At 35.7% G+C, this 22383-nt stretch overlaps 1 protein-coding gene across 1 annotated transcript; it reads left to right on the forward strand.

Annotated features, from left to right (window-relative positions):
* Nucleotides 1-308: 308 nt before the first annotated feature.
* MYF5 (myogenic factor 5) lies at nucleotides 309-3077 on the forward strand. The gene is made up of 3 exons (XM_001087187.5): nucleotides 309-961; nucleotides 1756-1831; nucleotides 2245-3077. Exons 1-3 carry the CDS (start codon nucleotides 461-463, stop codon nucleotides 2433-2435), a joined length of 768 nt encoding a protein of 255 aa, XP_001087187.2. The 5' UTR covers nucleotides 309-460; the 3' UTR covers nucleotides 2436-3077.
* The last annotated feature ends 19306 nt before the right edge of the window (nucleotides 3078-22383 follow it).

The raw sequence follows: 22383 nt of genomic DNA on the forward strand, positions 1-22383 counted from the left end.
GCAATTGCGAAAAGTTGGACTGCCTTCGTTACTTTTGTGTGGAACACTCCTTAAGTAATCCCTTGTTTTAGCTTATCTAGAGAGTGCAAATGAGCAGGTTGGGGACCCACTCCCGCCCCAGCAGAAATGCAGTAAAACCATTAGAGTCAAAAGGGGCAGTACACAGCGGATTGTCTCTAGAGCAAAGGCGGAGGTTTGTCCAGACAGCCCCTGCGGGGGTTGCGGTGGGATATGCTAATAGTGCCTGGCCACTGGGGCCGGCCTCCCTCCCGAAAGAATATATAAAGAACCCCAACCCCAGCTTGTCGACCCAGGCCAACAGGCGTCTGCCCTTGTTAATTACCGGAGCCAGAGACCAGGGAGCTCCGCCCGGGATCCGCCCGTCGGCAGAGGCGCCAGGCTCCGGTTTCTCCCTATCCCTCTCGCTGCCATCCAGGTGCACCGCCTGCCTCTCTGCAGGATGGATGTGATGGATGGCTGCCAGTTCTCACCTTCTGAGTACTTCTACGACGGCTCCTGCATCCCGTCCCCCGAGGGTGAATTTGGGGACGAGTTTGTGCCGCGAGTGGCTGCCTTCGGAGCGCACAAAGCAGAGCTGCAGGGCTCAGACGAGGACGAGCACGTGCGAGCGCCTACCGGCCACCACCAGGCTGGTCACTGCCTCATGTGGGCCTGCAAAGCCTGCAAGAGGAAGTCCACCACCATGGATCGGCGGAAGGCAGCCACCATGCGCGAGAGGAGGCGCCTGAAGAAGGTCAACCAGGCTTTCGAAACCCTCAAGAGGTGCACCACGACCAACCCCAATCAGAGGCTGCCCAAGGTGGAGATCCTCAGGAATGCCATCCGCTACATCGAGAGCCTACAGGAGTTGCTGAGAGAGCAGGTGGAGAACTACTATAGCCTGCCGGGACAGAGCTGCTCAGAGCCCACCAGCCCTACCTCCAACTGTTCTGATGGCATGGTAAGCAATAGATCTGGTACCTAGCTAGGCTACCCTAATCTTTTCTGAAGTCCTTACACCTCATTTAACCAGGTGTAGCGGGGAGAGTGGGGTGGAGGCAGATGCTGAGTTGCTTTAAAATAAGAGAGGGGTCCACATTTAGAAAGACTCCCCAAACCGCTGCTGAACGAGATTTTAGTTTGACTTTCTAGCAGGTTCTAGGTGTACACTGTAATCGAGGGTTGACATGAGAGATAGGTGGCTGTGAATGATCACTCACATGTTTTCTCCATTCCTGAATTTATTTTCAAAATATGCCATCTGTGGATCATGCGCTACACTAATATGTAAAGGCACCGTTTATAACTTAATGAGGAAATGGAAAGAAATACCCACATGACCCCAGTTCCTGCTCCAATGAGGCCTGGCTGAAAGATGTTGATGCATTCTTTGTAGAGGGCGTTTGCTCCAAGGCTGCCAGGTTTTAATGTGTTTTTGTCCTGGGAAAGTGTTCTTTCCCTGAATTAGTGTGGCTTTCTTCTACTCCAATCCATTTTGCATGGTTAACCCAATGCACATTGCTGCTGAATTCCACCCCCTCTTCCCTTTGCTGCTGCCCTCTTCTTCTTCAAGCACAGAGATTGACCTCAGTGCCCTGGGAATTTGGAGAGGGCTAGCTCTTCCTAAATCAAGGCAGTGAAGGTGATTGACAGTGTTCGGTTACAGAGCTGGTGGGCAAGCACAGCCTCACCATTGGTCAGAACATCTTTTGCCAAGACCTGAAAACAAACTTTGTTGTGTGTCTTGTATTATAGCCCGAATGTAACAGTCCTGTCTGGTCCAGAAAACGCAGCACTTTTGACAGCATCTACTGTTCTGATGTATCAAATGGTAAGAATTGATAACTTCACAGGAGTTTAAAGACCGGTTCATTCTGACAATTCAGCCTATAAAATTCTGTTCTTCCTGACAGTACTGGGGAAGGGAATGGAAGTGATGGTTCTTACAGGGAGGCTTTGGCAAAGCAAAATAAACACATCTTCTGCTCCAAATCCCCCTAGCAGACACGCACACACACATGCACACACACTGTCGCTTGAAATATTATCAGGGGGCTTCCCCACTCCGCACCTCTACCCCTCAGGAATTGCCAGATATTTGCTGCAAATTTCTATGTTAGGGTTTCTGTGACCACCTGACCTCTGGGTGTCAGAGGAGCTGACCCACAGTTTAAGGAGCAACATAAGCAAGTCTGTCTATCTTGGGCTAATTATTTTTTAATGCTTTTCTCCTTGTATCCTTAGTATATGCCACAGATAAAAACTCCTTATCCAGCTTGGATTGCTTATCCAACATAGTGGACCGGATCACCTCCTCAGAGCAACCTGGGTTGCCTCTCCAGGATCCGGAGTCTCTCTCTCCAGTTGCCAGCACCGATTCACAGCCTGCAACTCCAGGGGCTTCTAGTTCCAGGCTTATTTATCATGTGCTATGAACTAATTTTCTGGTCTATATCACTTCTTCCAGGAGGGCCTAATACACAGAAAGAAGAAGGCTTCAAAAAGTCCCAAACCAAGACAACATGTATATAAAGATTTCTTTTCAGTTGTAAATTTGTAAAGATTACCTTGCCACTTTATAAGAAAGTGTATTTAACTAAAAAGTCATCATTGAAAATAATACTTTCTTCTTCTTTATTCTTCTTTTCTTTAGATATTAATACATAGTTCCAATAATAGTATTTCTGATAGGGGGCAATTCATTGAGGATAGCTTGTTGCAATGCTATATATATATATATATATACATGTATAGGTGTATATATATATATAAAAAATCTTGCTCATCAAAATGTCTCTGGTGTTTAGAGCTTTATTTTTTTCTTTAAAATATTAAGGTAGCTGAGAATCAGTTAAATGGAATTTTAAATATATTTAACTATTTCTTTTCTCTTTAATCCTTTAGTTATATTGTATTAAATAAAAATATAACAATACTGCCTAATGTATATATTTTGATCTTTTCTTGTAAGAAATGTATCTTTTAAATGTAAGCACAAAATAGTACTTTGTGGATAATTTCAAGATATAAGAAATTTTGGAAATTCCACCATAAATAAAATTTTTTACTACAAGAAATATTTTGGCTCATGATCTTTTAAAAGAACACTCCTAATGGAATTACTATTCATTGACATGAAATCTTTACGTGTGGGCTGAAAATTCTTAAACAGTTGGCTTTTCAGATAAATCTGAATATCATTTTCATTAACCCAGTTTAGGTCCTGTTGATGTCACAAATGAAAATATCATATTTTCTTTTAAATATATTTCAAGTGAGCCTGCTAAATGAAACTTTTCCTTTATCTTAGAACTGTACCATATACTATCAAGTCATTTGTGTGTGAAGGGAAGATAGAGGTTATTCAGGACAATAACACATGCTTTTTAAAAAAAAGACTATACAATATTACATCATTTTAATACCTATAGTACAATAGAAGGTGTGAGTTAAGTCATATTTACTTTTTCTACCTGCCTGAAAATATCTTGATAATATATACTAATATTGTCAATAAAATATTTAAAGGTATTGGGTTGATTTATATGGCCAGAGTGCCAACATAAGAAAACTTACACAAATTATACTGAAGTGAGACAGATTGAGTTGTCTTCCTCCTTTTTACAGCCTTTTAAATTTTATTGTATTAATCATATCATGTATGCGTGTGTGTGCATGTGTGTATGTAAAACAGACGTATCTCGTATTCATCACCCTAAATCTCCTCTAGAAAGAACTGGTATGAAAAAATTGAACAATTAAGTGGAAAATTAGGTTGAGACAATGATTGGGATAATTCTCACAGGTTTATCATTGAGAGAGATTTTAAAAAGAGATCCTTAAAGTATCTAAAGTAGCTGTTCGCAGAGAACAAATATTGATAACTGTTTAATCCTCTTATATTTACGTTAGTTTAAAATTCCTAACGATTTGTGGTTACATATATTAATTTTTAAAAAGCATGTAGACTCTTTACTAGAGCTTGGCAATGCCACTGTTCTCAGAAAGCTTTCTCTTTCTCTCTGATGTGATTTGCTCATGCTTATGCAGTCATGAAGCTTAAAGGAATGGGAATCATTCCATAAGGGAGGGATAAGGGCTGAGTTAAAAAATATAATGGCCAATGTCACTCTGTTAGCATCATGGTCTGACAGGGGACACTGACTTTTAGCCCACAGATATAAGTCTTTACTCATGATTTGAGAGTGTGAGGATTTTACATGAAGAGAATTCAAGAGGGCATGATAGAGATTTGTGTATATTTCCAACATAAGTCTGGGTTATTCACTTTTGTTAGAAACTTTGCTAGGTATATTTTCTCCTTTTGATACTTCTACGGAGACACTGGAGATGTGTTGTTTTTAATAGAATCAGACAGGAAAAAAATTCAAATATTGGTTTAGTTTTTTAAACTTCAATTTTTAAGCACATTACCATATTTTGTTTCATTTAATATAATTAAGCAGAAATATGAAATTTTGGGTTCAAGTGAATGAAAATTAAACTTTTTCATATCAAATCTCAATTGCTTTAAAACTTTGCAAGCATACCTAATTCTCAATGAATATGATAATGATAATTCAAAGTAGTTAGAACCTTTTTGGTGGTCTGGATGTAATACAAAGGGTGCTCAATGTACGATTTAAAACAATATTCTCCATTCCATGTTACTCAGTTAATCTCATTTTCAATGTACTAACATTGGGGACTGACGTCTGCCCAGCACAACAGAGCATTTGCAGTCATGCATACTTCTTTTTAGACAAGGGACCTTTGGAAATTGGTTTTCCACTGGTTCAGATCCAGAAAAGTCTTCTTTTCTTTTAAAAAGTAGGGAGAAAAAAGAAATGGAACTCACAAAAGATTGAAGTAAGGATGGAATTTTGTCATCTGTAAATCTCCTGCAGTGAACAGTTGGGTTTCTGAGTTTGTATTAGCCCACTTCACCTCAGCTAGTGGAAAACATGCAGCAAACCAAGTCGGATTTCTAAGAGCAACTAGGACAATGTTCCCTTCCCCATCTGCAAGCGTACAGGGAAGAGGTTTTCAGGAAGTGAGAGTCAAAAGAGTCTTCTTTCCTCTCATGGCTGCAAAATACATGTTTCCTGAGTTATATATGAAAACCGCATCCAGGGAAGTTACAGAAATTTGTATGTGCTATGTGGATGCAAGTTGTTATATATACCCAGATGTGGTGTCTCAATTGTCCTTATTTTCTTCTCCTTTGAAAGATGCAAGTTAGATAAAATTAGCCATATTATACCCATAAATTCCCCTTTAAGATGGCATTCTTAGGAATACTTAATCTGAGAGTGGTATTTCCTGAAATTCTCTCTTTGGGGTTATAACAGTTACTAGATTAAACTGGTCATTTAATTCTCTGACTTGCAGAAGTGGTATTTCTGGAAATGATATTACAGTATGGCTATTTGTAACTTCAGAAAAACCCTGCTTGAATGGCAAAGTACTCCTGAAAATATCACCACTGAATGTTCCTACGTTGTCACAAAAAGCACAGGATATCACATTTATTTCTTTTAAGAATTTTAATTGTATATATTTTAGTTGACTAGTGAGTTGGTTTATGATAAAAATTATAAATAGTGAACACTAAAATTATTGTAAGGTCAAAATATTATAAAAATAATCCTCTGTAAAGGGGAAAATAGCCAAATCTTATCTCTACTTACGTTACAAATTCACTTCATTACAGATTAATCAGAAAATAGTGATACAACAGCAACTGGTAAATATTGAGTGCTGTGCTTATCATTATGCAAATAAGAAAACTAAGGTTTAAGGAGTTTAATAATTGGCCCAAGACATATCTGATTATTTGGGCTTCTTTACAACACATGTTCCAGGAGGCTCAGGCAGAAGTTAGAAGACTTCTTATGATGTAGCACTGGAAGTGACAGAACATTTTTCCTACTACATTCTTCTGGTCAAGCAAGTTACTAAGACCAGCCCAGAACCCAAAAGAAGCAAATTAAACTCTATTTTTCAAGGAAGGAAATAGTAGTAAATTTGCATACATAGTTAATACTACCACGATGACTAGTATACACTTGCTGTCTCTATTTCCTCACCTTTTATCCATTTCATTGACTGTAATCAGGCTTCTGCCTTTATGACTGTCCATGATCACTGATAACCTTTAAACCAGTGGACTGTTCCAGTCCTGAGTGAAGCTTATCCCTATAGGTGAGACGTCTTCCCTGATCTTCAGTCCTATTTATCCAACTGTCTTCTTAAAGTCTCTCATAAGTCTCAATGGCACCTCCAACTCAACGTATTCCAAATTAAACTCATCATTTTTCCCTTCTCTCCCTACTTCTAAACCTGGATCACCTACAGTGTTGACTCTCTCCGTGAATGACCTTACCAGTTATTTAAACATGAAATTTAGGACATATTCCTGATATCTCCATCTCTCTTACTCTCTTGTCCAATTAATTACGAAAGCCTATGAATTTACTCTTTACCCTTAATTCAAACTATGGCTATCTCATTTCAGGGATATCATAAGATCCTGTTAACCTGTCCCTTCATAATTAAATCTTCCACTTCTGGTGATGGCATCCATATTTTTCTGTGGAAATTGTTCCTTTCCTCTTTTCAGGTCGTGTTGTTCAGGTGGGATTCACAGTACCACCTGGCTCTAGAAGTGAGCAAGTCATTCTTCTCTGACCTTGACTATATCCTCTTCCTTGACTATAGTTATTGTTTCATGGATTCACGTGTGACCCAAGTTGTTCAGTAATTCTCAGTCCTGGGATATTTGTTGGAACTACAGAGAAAAGGAGGTTCTGTTTCTGCTGGGGTAATAATATATGAGATTTTTTTATCTTATATATCAGGCTGCCAGCTGTCATCTCACGCCCAAAAAAGTAGATCCTGCCTAAAAATAAAGCAACACAGTAGAAAGCAGAGCTGTGATGCAGATATTCCTGAAAACATCATTGAGCATCCAGATCCCCAAATGCCTGAATATCTGCTCTTGGCTACACTTTACAATGTAGGAGCCGACACATGGTCTTTTTTCTTAAACCAGTATGAGTGGGAATTTTGTTAACTGAAACAGAAATAATCTTGTATAATACCACTCTTTGATCTCTTCTGCCTATTGCAGCTAGAGAAATTGTCTCAGAATATTCATCTGATTATGTCAACCATTCCATTTTCCCTCCCAGCTTATTGCACGTAGGGTAACAAAATAGCATACTCTAACATGACCCTCAAAGTTTTGTGTGTCAGTCTCCTATCCACCTCTCAAACAAAATAGCAGACTCTAACATGACCCTCAAACATGTGTGTCAGTCTCCTATCCACCTCTCTAGCATTAGCTCTTTCTTGTCAAGTGTCTACTCTTTCCACTCCAGCCACAGAAGTGACTTTGATCAGTCATCATACTCCCTTTTGCCAAAGAGGTTTTATACCATTATCTCTGACTGAAACCTCTTCTCCCCTCTACTTCACCTGGTCAATACCCACTCATCTTTTAAACTGCAGCTTAGGCATCAATTCTAAGGCAAGTTTTCCCTGAACGCTCATACAGTATCAGGTACTCTTAGTCTATGCTCTGAAAGTACCATGTATCTTTTCTCTGTGTTATGTCTCATCATTGAAATTATGTATTAATTTTTGTGATGATTAACATTTGTTCCCTCCTCTATGAAAGCAACAAGACCTGTTCTTTCCCAACCCTGTTGTCCCCTGGTTATAGTAGGAAATATTTACAGTTGTGCATGCATACATATAATATATATATGTATATGCTATCCTACTATAGCAGGATAGATTGTGTGTGTATATACACATGTGTGTATGTATATATATAAAATAAATGAATTGACATTTCTGAAGCATTTGTTGTGGTGGAATGTACCCTCTTTTTTCAAAATCTTCATAGGATTTCTTAACATCATTTTCCATTTTTCTACTGGTTCTCTTAGTTTTCTGTTTCATGTTAATTTCTTGCACTGACTTCTCTTACTCTGGCTAATTGTTATGTTTATTTCTTAGGTTTTTTATGTGGACACCTCTCTTTTTGGTCTGCTGTAGTCCTTTCAATTCCCATAGCTTCACCTCCTCTCTGTCTTTTATTGTAGAGATGTTTCTACTATTGCCTCATTCATACTCTCTTCTTAAGGAAGCTACCCCACATGCAGCTTCTGTTTGGCCTGACTGCTCTTTTTAATAACAGTTAATCAGTGAAGAATAGGCACCTGACCTGAGGACAACAAATATATAGACTAAGCAATATTTATGAACTGCATAGTTTAATTCAAATATATGCTTTGAGATAAGTAGACTCTTTTTTTTCACAAACAGAGAAATAAATCACCAGTTAACAATGAGACTTAAATTGAAAAGTCACAATATGGATGGGCCTAGAGAGATTAGGATGGGTCATACACAGGCTGAAATTACAGGGGAATAGAAGAGGCCAGTGGAGAGTAGTGTAAGGTATATTCAGCGACAGAATAAGGCATAGTACCGACTAAGTGCCTACTGTTGTCCTACTGAGGCCTTGGGTAAAAGCTGAGGTTAAATCCCAGCTTTACCACTAACTAGCTAAGGGAACTTAGGTAAGTTGCTTAAATTCTCAAAAACTGTTTCTCATTTATAAATGTGGATAATATAAAATAATAGAGTATAAATCACAGGAATTGTGAATATTGTATGAGATAAAACATATAAAATGCTTAGCCAAGGGACTAATACATAACAAATATTTATCAAACAGTAATTCAAAAAAGAAAACATAATGGTTGAGACTTAAAGACTCACAAACTTCTCATGTGAGACTCTTTGAAACTATCTTGGTTCTCAAAATATCTTCCAGCTTTAGTAGCTATGGGCTCAAGTGGTTCCTTTTATTACTCCTCATGTCTCCTATATATGAAATAGCTTGAGTGGATCTGCAACTAAAAAAAATCACATTAAAACAGCTTCCAAATGCTAATCTGCAGGTTTCTCTACAGAGGGCTGTTCATATTTTTAAATGGCCAACTAAACATTTCCCCCTTGATGTCAATCTCAGTACGGACAGAACTGAATTCATCTTATTCTACACATTTTATTTCATCGTGTGGCATCATTTGATGAAAGTTTTGGAATTATTTTAGATTCCTCCCTTTCCTCAAAGCAATTAATTTAGTTTGCTGGGAACATAAGGCAAAAGGGAATTGTAGAGGTAATAGTAGTACTAGCAATAGAAACAAAACTGTATTTCTTCAGGAAGCATGATTTTTCACACTGTAAAATTTATAAAATCAGGCTGGGTTTTATGGTTTTTGCCTACATTTAATGAAATAGAACTTCTTTTTTAGGCAAAAAATTGTTTCAAGTTGAACCTCTTATGATCAATGGGATTTTAGAGTCAAGGAAATGTGGTGTTAAGAAAATAAATTTATAAAGCACAGTTATTAAAATTTTCTTTTTTTTACTGGAAACTGGGTTTGACAAGTATTATTAATGTTGATCACTGGTTGATTAGAAAACTACCCTCATGCATAGAGTGACTACTATGACCTGTAAGTGTTTTTGGGTCTGATATGCATTATACATAAACAAGCATAAAAACAGCTCAAGGAATTGGGTATGAGTGACTCCAGGCTATTGCAGAGTAAGGGGTTACACATAGAAAGTGTGTGTAACATGATCAGTTTACAAGTGGGGTTCTTATAACTCTCCTATTACAGCTCTATGCAGCCACCAAAGTTCAGTGGAAACCTGAGGCAAGGCAAATATTTTGGGCAAATAACTAAGATTTTATGATGGGTGTTTTAGTATTCTGCTATTTTGGAATGAGGAGAGAATAGAGTCAGAAGGACTAATTAAGAGGATTAAGAGTAAGAAGGACTAATTAAGAGCCCATACATAAGGTGATGTTCTACATCCCTCGCTGAGTTGTACAACACAAGGCGGGTACTCAATGAAAGTTGATGACTGATTGAACCACTGAGGTTCTGTCTGCCTGATGCCAGACATCTGGATATAAAGATTAAAATCCAGTCATCCAGATGTTAAGGTTACATGATATGTCACCATCAAACATTTAGAAACTTTTAACTGATTGGCTGCCTTTTTCACTTTTCATCCAGATAAATTGCATTGAGTTAACTCAGCTTGAGCATGTACCAATTACTGTTTTTTTTTTTTCTTTTAACTAGGGAATGGTTAATCAGGTTGGCAATGCAGATGAGTCACTAAAAAAGGAATGGTGGTATAACAAACAGGTAAGTATGAAAATAAGCAAGAACAAGTAAATAATGAAGAAAGTGAAAGCTTCATCTTATCAGAGATGCACTTTAATGACTCTTTATTGTGGCTTCTTTACAGATAAAAAATTTCCATTGGGTTGAATGTTTCAACTTTACAGCATTACACTTTTCTATGTAACTATTGTTTTTTCACACCAAAGCTAACTCTGAAAATATTTCACAGACAATTAAATGTTAACACTTTCCTTCTGTTAGCACTTCGTGTGCTCAGTTAAAATGTGATACAAAAAGTGAAGAACTGTAATCGCGTATTCAGGTCACTGAAAGTAAATATGATTCTCCTAAAGAACTATATTGTATGAATAATGTGTTTTAAGAATCCCAATTTTGATAAAACCATAATGTTATAATCAAGTAATGGTGATAACAGAAAATAAACACTTTTTTTTTTTAATTGAGATGAGGTCTCACCCTGTCACCCAGGCTGGAGTGCAGTGGCATGATCATGGCTCACTGCAGCCTCCACCTCCTGCACTCAAGCGATCCTCCCACCTCAGCCTCCTGAGTAGCTGAGACCACAGGACCATGTCACCATGCCCGGCTAATATCTTTGTTTTTGAAAAATGAATCTCCAAATTAAAGTATATATAATTTGAAAATAAGATCATTAATTTATCATTGAAGATAATGCTTTTTATTCAAACCAATTGTATGTCCAGATGTTAAACTGACTTGTTAAGTGAAAGTTCAAGTAAAACAACTAACTGGTTGTTTTGTATACATGATGATAAAGAGATTGACTGTTTTGGGGTTGGATTTTTTTTTTTCTTGAAGAAATTACCGATTTTTAAAGTTATTCTTTAGAATCATTTGTTTGTTTTTTTTATTATCTGAATAGGGATAATCAGAACTGGGAAGATGAGCTATCTACACAGGGAAACGACAAGGAGAATTGTGATGATTTCTTGGGCCACTAAACCCAAAACTCCATTGACTTTAGTTAGTAACACATTTTGGAGGGAGAATTAGCTTATGGCTAAAGAATATTAAGAGTGGTTTTATTTGTTTGCTTTTTTTTCCCTATTAGTTTATGCATTCCCTGAATGCAGAACGGGTCCCTCAATCCCTAATACTTTGTCTTGATTCAGACACAAAAAGGGTATAAAATAAATGTTTATTGAATAAATTTTTGTATTCTCATATCAATTTATACATGAGTAAAATCTCTATAGGAGGAATTTAAATTTCTTTCCATATATACATGTAGATCAGAAAAGCCATCCTGTTTTAAATGCTATAATTTCTTTCAGAAAGACAGGATATATGATATGAGTAGTCCGATACAAATTTAGAATCATTTCAACATAAAAAATGAGTATCTTCTGCAAGGACAGCATAATTACAATCACAGGCTTAATAATAGAGTTAGAAATAGTTGCATTAAAAAGTTTGCCAACAATTGAATGGCAGAAGTAATTTTTTAATAAAGTTACATAAGGAATTTTGAAAGTCTTTCAGGCTTGCTAAGTTGGAAGGATAAATGGTCTTTAACATTGACATATTGCCAACTCAGGGCATCTAAAAGCCCTTTTCAAATTACATATAAACAAAAATCATTTCACCCACCTCTGGGCTGGAATGTGACAGCTGGTTAAAATAAGCATAGCAACACTACACAACAATGTCAAACAGGATGAATGGCTTAACTAATCAAAAATAGAGCATCAAAGTAAAATTGCTCAAATTAGATTTCTGGCCAGGACAGAAAGGTTAACTGTTCTGTACTGTTATAAAGTCTTTAGGATCCTTGATGACTGCAGGATTCAAGTCAGTATTGCCAATCAAATTCAAGATGTGATTTGACAACTTAAGAGTTTTTTAATATCACACTGGGGACTTTTTATGGTCTTTTGATCCAACATGAAGAATCTAGAAAGCAATACATATGATAGCTAAGAGAATAAGCTTTGAAGAGTGATCCTGGTCAAGTCGCAAGTTCCTGTTTTATAAATTGACCAATCTACTTTCCCTCCTGTACGCAGAGTCCTCAATACCTACCTTCTCAAGATGGTTTTAGGCTGAGTTATACATAATATGTACCATGCTCTGAAATCAGTCCCTAGTACAGAGAATGCACGCCATACTTGGATCTGATTGTCTTTAATCTGTTAATGAACAGCAGAATTCATATAAAATGCTAAGGGAAGGAGTTGTGAGAAATATTTCCCATATACCAAATTATTCTTAATCTAGGGATCTAAAAAACTGTTGACTCAGCTGATAGTCTGGTTTAATTTAAGATGCTTGAGCAATAGTGATAGACTAACTACCATAGCCAGAAGTTGTTCAGGCAGAACTAGAGAAAACATAAACATACGAATTTTCCTTTTTTTTTTTTTGTTCCTGCCTAGCAATAAATACTTAATCAAAATTCAAAAATGAATAGTTTCAAACTGTTTAACAAACACTAGGATTTCCAAGCAGATATTAATGTTCATATGGAAACTTATAGATTGCTCTATTATACAAGTTACTTAAATAAATTACCTAAAATCATTATTCATTTTATTTTGACTAATTTAAAGTTTTAATAAAATCTTATTTTAACATCAGAGATTATATCTTCTTTATCCCATCTACCTTCTGAACTTCTATCTTTATTTTTTTAGTTATAAACTAAAGACTCTGTAATTTTAAAATGTTTTCACAATAAAAACTTAACTCTGGAATATTAGTAAATATGGGAGCATGTAATACCTAAGTATTACTAAAACTATTTTCTAGTGACTCTTAGAGAAAAATAGTCAAGTTATATTCTGAAATCATGTGCTAGTGACTAGTATAAGTGTTCTACAATCACAGTATTCCTCAATCCATCTAGGTTCAAATGCCTACTCCAGCATAGGTGACAAGATCATTTTTAATTCTTGCTACAGTGTGGTAGGCAAAGCCATCCTTTTTAAAACCAACACGCAACAAAACAGAGTGCTGCATCAAGACTTCTTACTCACTGAAGTTAAAATACGTAGGATTGTAACTGTTAGTCTAGTCCTCTCCGGAGGTTAATTCTTAAAATTATGGCTATTAAGTTTCATGTGTTATATTTACTGTGGCACTTGGAAACATTTGACAACGGGTTGAGCATCTCCGGTATGTCCATTCTAGGTTTGCTCAATGAGCCACATCACTTGCTGATAAGTTATACGAAAGACTTCTATTTTTATGGGGTATTCTTTATCACTTTATGTATTTGCTTCCAGTAAATGTTCAGTGAAAAGTAATGACATTCTATAGGATTCTGCAAATTCTATCATGTAACACTTGTACTATTTATTACCAGTTATCAACATATAAAGATAGACAGTACACATTTGGATGAGGGAATTATAGATATATTAATAATTGCCCCACTGTTTTTTATTTTTTATTTTTTTCCAAGTTTTCTAAATGTGTATTTTAATAATGGAAACAAAACAGTTTCACTGAAACTTATATAAACTCTCCTTATATGAACATTTTCCAATCTGTAATTTCCTTTTCAGTTAGTTAACCTTTGAAAGCAGCCCTAATGTTCCACGTGTTGTTTGCATATGGGTACATTGAATCTCATTAGATTGGACGGAAAGACAGAAGGATAAATTGGGGTAGAAGAGAGAGATATAGAGTGTGGACATTGGGATGCTTACCAGATGTACTAAAATCCCACTGAGATCATACAGAACCCTGGCAAAAAGCTTTGTGAAAGCTAATTGGAGTGTATCTCTTTCCCCAATGCCCCCGTGATCACTCAGACCACCCCCTATAGATTTGTTCTTCCACAAAGGTACTACTTATACTCAGGCAATCTCTGACAAAGACCATGCTAATTTAAAGATAGAAAAATATTAATTTAAATCACAGAACTTATTCCAAGTCTATTTTAAGGTCAAGAATAGATACTGATAATTGTGACAATAACTCTGCTTTTCACGAGCCTTCCAGTGGAGCTATTAGTTTTAGTTTACTGCAGTATAATAGCTTATCTTAACCCCCTTTCCAGAATTTGTATTACTTTTTGCAATTATACAATGTCTCACTTACATATTCAAAAATCTAGTCAAAATTTAAATGTGGGCTTATTATCTAGTCTTTTTTTTTTTTTTCAGTGAACAGAGATATCTCCTCCTGAAAAAATAAACAGATACTTTAAGTAATTTGGAGAACACGTAAGAAGTTCTAGGAAAATACTAGTCTTTTCTGAAGGCTAGCAATGAATCACTTGTAAATTTTCATAATATTCACACACAAAAAAGATATACACTTAGTGTGAATTTTTCTAATAGATTTACAGAAAAATTCTTTCTAATGAAAATGATGAGGCTGGGCATGGGAGCTCATGTCTGTAATCCCAGCACTTTGGGAAGCTGAAGCAGGCAGATCACTTGAGTCCAGGAGTTCGAGACCAGCCTGGGCAACATGGCAAAACCCTGTCTCTGCCAAAAAATACAAAAAATTAGCCAGGCATGGTGGCACACACCTGTAGTCCCAGCTACTTAGGAGGCTGAGGCTGGAGGATCACTTGAGCCTGGACTGTTGAGGCTAGAGTGAGCCAGGGTCATGCCTCTGCACTGCAGCCTGCTAGGTGACAACGTAAGACCCTGTTGAAAAAAAGGAGAAGAAGAGGAAGAAGAGGAAGAAGAGGAAAGAGAAGAAGGAGAAGAGGAAGAAGAGGAAGAGGAAGAAGAGAAAGAAGAAGAAGAAGATCAAAAACAGAAGCTCAATGAATAAAATGTTTTGGTGGGACCCTGCTAAGGTAGAAAATTAGAATATAGGAAATTGTTGGGAAGGAGATTTTGTGGCTTCCATAGAAAATCTGGCCAGAGGAGAAAAAGAGACAGAGAGGTTACTTGGAATACATTTCTCCATCTACCTTCCCTCTCCCTCTAAATCATTTTCTATGTTTTTGCTCTTGTTTTTATTACAGTGGCATATACCTTCATATTTCAAATATCCTCCCAGAGAATTCTGAATCCCAAATAACCGTGAGTAATGCCTGTAATGTTTGCCTTCTAAAGGATTTAAGCTAGGCTGCATAGTTTATAGCTGATAAACTGGGAGTCAATCTTTCACTGCAATGATGTATTCACTGCACTAAGAACCATTTCCATTGTAAATTAATTCTTGAAATGTTGGGTCATAAATGTCATCAGTATCATTACCTAGTCCACTCCCAGAAGCAGCAACTCTCAGTTTGCTGCAGGTGCTGGCTTCTAAAAGGAAGGTGCTCCAAACAAAACGCATTAAACCATGACTCCATTCTTAAGGGCAACTCCTTTCAAATGCCTTTTTACTTTATGCTGCTTGGCAGAGAGATTAATGGATGCCATTTCTGATACGCAACTGGCTTCAGGGTTTTTCCTGTACCCTTTCAGAAAGAGATACTCTTGAGTGCTTTTTAACAAATATATTTCCCAAATGTTCCTTCTTTAGAAGGCTACTCTAAATTTAGTCAGAATTCAACTTCTTGTGCCTCTGCTTAGAATCAGTGGGCCTAAAATATAACGATTTATGCCTTTATTGACTCATCAGTGTGTAGAGAACTTACTAGGAATTACGTGCAGGATAACAATCAACAAAACAGGACTGCCCTTGAGGAACTTAGATTTCTGTAGAGTGAGAAATAATCCTACCCTGAAGAATCAAGGAAGAAATAATAAGCGAAAACAATTTCAGGTATCAGCTACTTAGGGCTCCTCACATATTTTGAGATGTTAACTAAAGTTTGAAGTAAGTTTATTCACAGTTTGTTGTTTTCTGGGGAACAAATGTTCTTGAGGAAATCAGAACAACATGAAAATATACATTCTGAACATATTTCTTTTGAAGAGTACAAAATTGGAATATTGATTCCACAACTACTATGCATAATGGAAAGGAATTTTTAAAGTAGTTCATCTGTTTTTAGATGTTCCCTTATTTTCAAACTTCCCAGATTAATTTAGCAGAGTATGTGTGAGATAGCCCTAAAACTCAGCATGCATCAATCAGGTGAAAAACCTTAGGTTCAGCAAAAGAAAACTGTTTTTTCTATTACCCATCTTCTGATTTTGTAGTCAGGAAAAATTTGAAAGAAGTGTCCTGCTCCTTAAAAAAGTCAGCAGGGATATGTGAAAAGCCATTCAACTGGAAGCAGATGTCTCATAAAATAATTCTAACTGGTGCTCAATTAGTTTAAGGCAGGGGTGGAAAACTGTTGCCCCTCAACTCCTGAGAAGTATTTATATTCCTAGAGCCAGAAGGACATTAAATGCACTGCCTTGTGTTAATAACAAGTATTTACTGAGCATATACCTTGAGATAGTCACTGCAATTATCTCCAGACCTGCATTGTTTTACAGGTTATGGAAACCAAGGCTCAGATAAATTAGGGAATCACCACAAATCTGAAATAAGTAGTAACAAACATATCATGCCATCTCGCTACACTGTAATCATTTTAGATTTCAAATAAGAAATGAAAACTTTAAAAATCCGTATGTCAAATTTTAAAACTAAAACTACCTGTATAAGTAATTTAGGGGATAAGGCAAAGATTTAAATAGATATTGGAAAACCTTAGAACTGAATGTTTAGTATATTAAAATTTATAAGATACAAACTGCCGGCCAGGTGAGGTGGCTCATGACTGTAACCCCAACACTTTGGGAGGCTGAGGCGGGCAGATCAACTGAGATTGGGAGTTCCAGACTAACCTGACCAACATAGAGAAATCCCATCTCTACTAAGAATACAAAATTAGCTGGGCGTGGTGGCCCATGCTTTTAATCTCAGCTACTCGGGAGGCTGAGGCAGGAGAATCACTTGAACCTGGGAGGTGGAGGTTGCAATAAGCCAAGATCGTGCCATTGCACTTCAGACTGGGCAACAAGAGTGAAACTCTATCAAAAAAAAAAAAAAAAGAAAGAAAGAAATACAAGCTGCCAAATATCATATTGGAAAACAATGCTAAAATTTAATTAACTATTCGTCCAAATTAAGAAATTATAAAAATAACTAACAAAAAATTACCAAAAAAATAAAAATTACAATAGAATAAAAATAATAAAATATAAAATATAGAATAGATAAGCCTTTATTAATCAAGATAAAGTGGAAGAGGTCACAAACATTTTAAGGAATGAGAAAGCTGACAGTTTTGAATGTTATTGTGGTTTTAAAAATGAGATTAATATGCAAAAAGGCATGAAACATAAAATTATATACAATATAGATAATTTCCTAAAACAATATAACTTTTAAAAACAGATAAGAAAGAACTAGCAAACTGTAATAGTCTTATATCTTTAACAAAATTAAATCTATAGTTACAAATATCCTAATAAAGAAAGTACCACATCCAGATAGTTTTAAGGACAAATTCTACTAAACCTTCAGTATTACATATTCTTTTTTTTTTTTTTTTTTTTTTTTGTCTGAGACAGAGTCTCGCTCTGTCGCCAAGGCTGGAGCGCAGTGGTGTGATCTAGGCTCAGTGCAACCTCCGCCTCCCAGGTTCAAGTGATTCTCCTTCCTCAGCTTCCTGAGTAGCTGGGATTATAGGCACCTGCCACCCTGCCCGGCTAATTTTTGTATTTTTTAGTAGAGGCAGGGTTTCGCCATATTGGCCAGGCTGGTCTTGAACTTCTAATTTCAGGTGATCCACCTGCCTTGGCCTCCCAAATTGCTGGGATTACAGAGGAGAGCCACCGTACCTGGCCTATATATTCTTTTACTTAATATCAAAAGGTTGGGCATTCTTAACTTGTATTATACAGTTGTGAGATAATAGCAGTACGAGAGAAAAAAAAGATCACAGCAAGCTATTCTTATTTATGAACATAGAGACAAAATCCTAAACAAATATTAGCAAACTAAATTCAAGTTGGATTCGTCTCAAATAAGCAATATTTTTTACATTTACAAAAATTTATTAATATAATTTGATACATAGAGATTAAAGTAGAAAAAATCAAATGATCATTTCAATAGATGGAGAGGAACATTTTGCATAGAAATGATTTGAAAATTAGCAAAGCGGACATTAAAAACACCTTCTTTATCTTGATAAAGATATCTACAAAAAACTCAAGAACAGACATCATATTTAATAGTAGATAGTAGATCTTCAGGAGCATTCTCTTTTATATTAAAGAAAGAAGCTTGTCTACCAGCACTGCTTTTCTTCATAGCTGTATTTGATGTTCAGCCATAGAAGCCAGGTAAGGAAAAGAAATGGTATAAGAATTAGAAAACAAGAAACAAAATGGCCTTTATTTGCAGAAATACAATTGGCTGTGTAAAAAAACTTAGATATTAACCAAATGATTAGCGCTAATAAGAGTAAACAGCTGGTTAAATGTCAGATCTGTATCTGAAAATTAATTGCATTTCTATACGCACACAATAAAAATGTAATGTTCCCATTTACAAAAGGAACAAAAAGTAAAAAAACACCTAAGAATAAAGCTAATAAAAGTATTCCTGACATTTTTGGAGAAAATTATAAAACTTTATTGAAAGAAATTCAGGAATATCTAAATAAAAATCAAGCTATACCATATCCATAAATAGAAAAATGTGAGGCTGGGCGCAGTGGCTCACACTTATAATCCCAGCACTTTGGGAGGCTGAGACTTGTGGATCACTTGAGATCAGGAGTTCGAGACCAGCCTCACCAACATGGCAAAGCCCTGTCTCTACTAAAAATACAAAAATTAGCTGGACATAGTGGCAGGCACCTGTAATCCCAGCTACTTTGGAGGCTGAGGCATGAGAATCGTTTAAATCCGGAAGGCGGAGATTGCAAGATCATGTCATTACACTCCAGCCTGGGCAACAGAATAAGACCCCTGTTCTTACTCTTTTTTCTTTTTTAAATCACATTTACTCTCTAAATTCTATACAATTTCATTAGGGAATATGATGAACCAACTCTAACATTTATAGGAAATATTAGAATTAGTTCATCATATTCAGAGACAAAAGATAGGTTTCCTTGTTCTACAAGAGTTGCTATAAGAGATACAGTAATTAGACAGTTTGACATTGGTTATGTGACAAATAGACCAGTAGGGCAGAAGAAAACAATAGAACACCTCAAAATAAATAGGACCACCTCTATGTGGACACTTTATTACAATGATGGCATTTCAAGTTCAATGGTAAAATTATAGGTCTTCAATAAATTATGCCTCGATGTTTTATTTTTGGAGGAAAAGGGAAGGGAGGAGAAGGGAAAGGATATTTTATTATTGGAGGAAAAGGGAAGGCAAGAGAAGGGAAAGGAATGGAAAGGAAGGGGAGGGAAGGGAAGGGAGGAAGAAAGGAAAAGACAAGAAAAGTTCTACCTCCAAGTAGAATATAAATGTGAAAAACAAAACTTTTTAACGAAAATATAGAAGAATATATTTGTGATGTTCAGGTGGTAACAGATTCTTACATAAGACATAAAGTAGAAAAAAATGATAAATTCTTCCACATTATAAACTTTAAGTTATGTTCATCAAAAGATGTAATTTTTAAAAGTGAAAATACAGTGACAAGAAGGAAAAGAGAAGAAGATATTTACAATACATAACCAAAAAAGAATTGTATTTTATATATGTTTATTACACATATATAATCTTTTCAAATCAAAAATAAGAAAGTAAACAAATTTTAAAAATAGGTAAAATATATAACACAGAAAATCACAAAAGAAGAAACTTGAATGGCCAATAACATGTAGAAAGTTAGTCAGTTTTAGCCAGGTGCAGTGGCTCAAATCTGTAATCCCAGCACTTTGGGAGGCCGAGGAGGGCAGATTGCTTGAGCCCAGGAATTTGAGACCAGCCTGGGCAACATAGCGAGACCCTGTCTCTATCTACTACATTTTATAATAATAAAAGAAAAAAAAAAGGAAAGTTTCTCAACCCTACTTGAAATTAAGAAATTACAAATCAAAACTACAATTGGTTATTATTTTATGCATACTAGACTGGCAAAAATTAGTCTGTGACTACTATGCAATGTATGCATGCAGCAAAATTGCATTTGTATCCCATAAATTTATACAAAAAAGTAACTGACAACCTCAAGTGTTGGTAAGGATGTGGACTAATGGAAACTCTTCTACATTTATTTGGAGGATGAATTGGCACAACCATTTGAGAGAATAATTTGGCTTTAACTAGTAATTTTGATGATGCACATAGCCTGTGAAAAACCAGTTTTATTCCTAATTATACAAACCCTTGGGCAGAGGTCTTTAGACTGAGCTGCCTATATCTCAAAGTACACAAAAGCATTCCCAGTGTATGAAATGACAGTTTTAAATTAATAAACTTTTAGATCTCCAGTTTCCACATAGATGCTTTCCTAAATTTGGTGTGCACAATAACATACCTGAAGAAGCTTTTCATGTGTTCATTTCCATCTCCCCTCTCACAAAAATCTTTCTCTTATTTTATAAGTCAAAGGCATCTTCTCACACATCCTGAAATTTACTATATAATACATCAACCCCAGGTGTAAAAATCTCTGGGGTGTCAAATAATGAAACAACTTAAAATGTTGGTAAATACATAAGGAAAGTGAATAACTTTATTAATATATGTGTATTTATATTAGGAAAGTGAATAACTTCTATCTAGCTTTGTCATGTCAGAAGGTTTCTAATAATTTGCTTTTATTTAATTTAACAGAGAACTGAATCAAGGTATTTGCTAATAGTTAATTAAAATGTCTTATCATAAATCACTAAGTGATTTTGACATATAACTCAGAAACAGTTCAATGAATTGAACGTTATTAATCCAAAAATCATCTTCCATTCATATTTACTTAGTAATGTGAAAAAGATTTGTTAGTGCTTATTTTTATGGGAAGAAAATTAGAATTGATCTAGACCCTGTCTTATTCTAGCTGTAAGTAATAGTCATCCTTGGATACATGAATTGTCTGGGAGGCCTCCACTTTCCCCCCTAAAAAACCCTTTGTATTTTATTAAGAGGCATTTCCAATATAAATTTTACTCTAGGTTTAAGAATTATCAAAATGTATAATACATTAATTGTTTACTATTACTGTATTTATTATACTATATATAGTATATAGTATAGTATTTATTATACTTATATATTTGCTTATAAAATATACTTATATATTTATTATATTATATTATAAATATACTGTATTATATAATAAATATACTGTATTTATTATACTATTAACTGTAAAACCATAACTTAATTCTGAATAAATTTTTTAACACTTAGTATTTTATAGTCAGAGGAAGTTCTATTTTTGAAATATAAATTACATGTGTACTTTTTGTTTAAGAGATAGGATCTTACTCTGCTGCCCAGGCTGGAGTGCAGTGGCATGATCATGGCTCACTGCAGCCTTGAACTTCTGGGCTCAAGTGGTGCTCTCTCCTCAGCCTTCCAAGTAGAAAGGACTACAGGTGTGCACCACTATGAATGGCTGATTTTTTAATTTTTAGTTTGCAGAGATGAGAGCTCCCTATGTTGTCCAGGTTGATCTCAAACTCCTGGGCTCAAGTGACCTTCCCATCTCAGTCTCCGAAAGCGCTGGGATTGCAGGTGTGAGCCACTGCGCCCAGCCTATATGTACTTTCGTTGTAGGTAGTTATCAGAGTGAGATCAATAAAAGAAGCTGAATCATAAAAATTGATCACATGAGATGATGTGGGTAAAACAAATGGAAATACAGTTTGAGAGATAAGGGATATATTCTAAAGTTAATGTATTTTGAGTGGAATCAAAATACAAATATCAGGCTATATGATGTGTACTAAGAATATTATTTCTTGAAAATGTTATTTCAATTATATACATGTGTGTTTATGTGTGTGAGTATGGGTGGATCTGTGTATGCATATTGAATCATGATGTAAAAATAGTTTTTCATTTAAGTAGCAGCAAAAATCGCCTTGACCCAGGTGACTCTGATGCAGCAATCCACATTTTGAGAAACAATTACCTGGGGGCAGTAAGGGTGAAGGAGAAAATATCTAAGGCTTTGGCTTTCAGAAACTATATTTTAATGTATATTAACTATATATGTATATAAGTATAAAATTATTTAAGAACTTGAAATACATAATAGGGAATCCAGACCTTAATGCCTGAGAAGG

Source organism: Macaca mulatta, chromosome 11 (genome assembly GCF_049350105.2).
Source record: "Macaca mulatta isolate MMU2019108-1 chromosome 11, T2T-MMU8v2.0, whole genome shotgun sequence".
Lineage (NCBI taxonomy): Eukaryota > Metazoa > Chordata > Mammalia > Primates > Cercopithecidae > Macaca > Macaca mulatta.

Bases quoted from the DNA above. Each gene is read 5' to 3' on its own strand.
- MYF5 (XM_001087187.5), top strand. From the start codon at position 461: ATGGATGTGATGGATGGCTGCCAGTTCTCACCTTCTGAGTACTTCTAC. The intron at 962-1,755 runs GTAAGCAATAGA...CTTGTATTATAG, and splicing joins CCAACTGTTCTGATGGCATG to CCCGAATGTAACAGTCCTGT. The intron at 1,832-2,244 runs GTAAGAATTGAT...TTGTATCCTTAG, and splicing joins CTGTTCTGATGTATCAAATG to TATATGCCACAGATAAAAAC.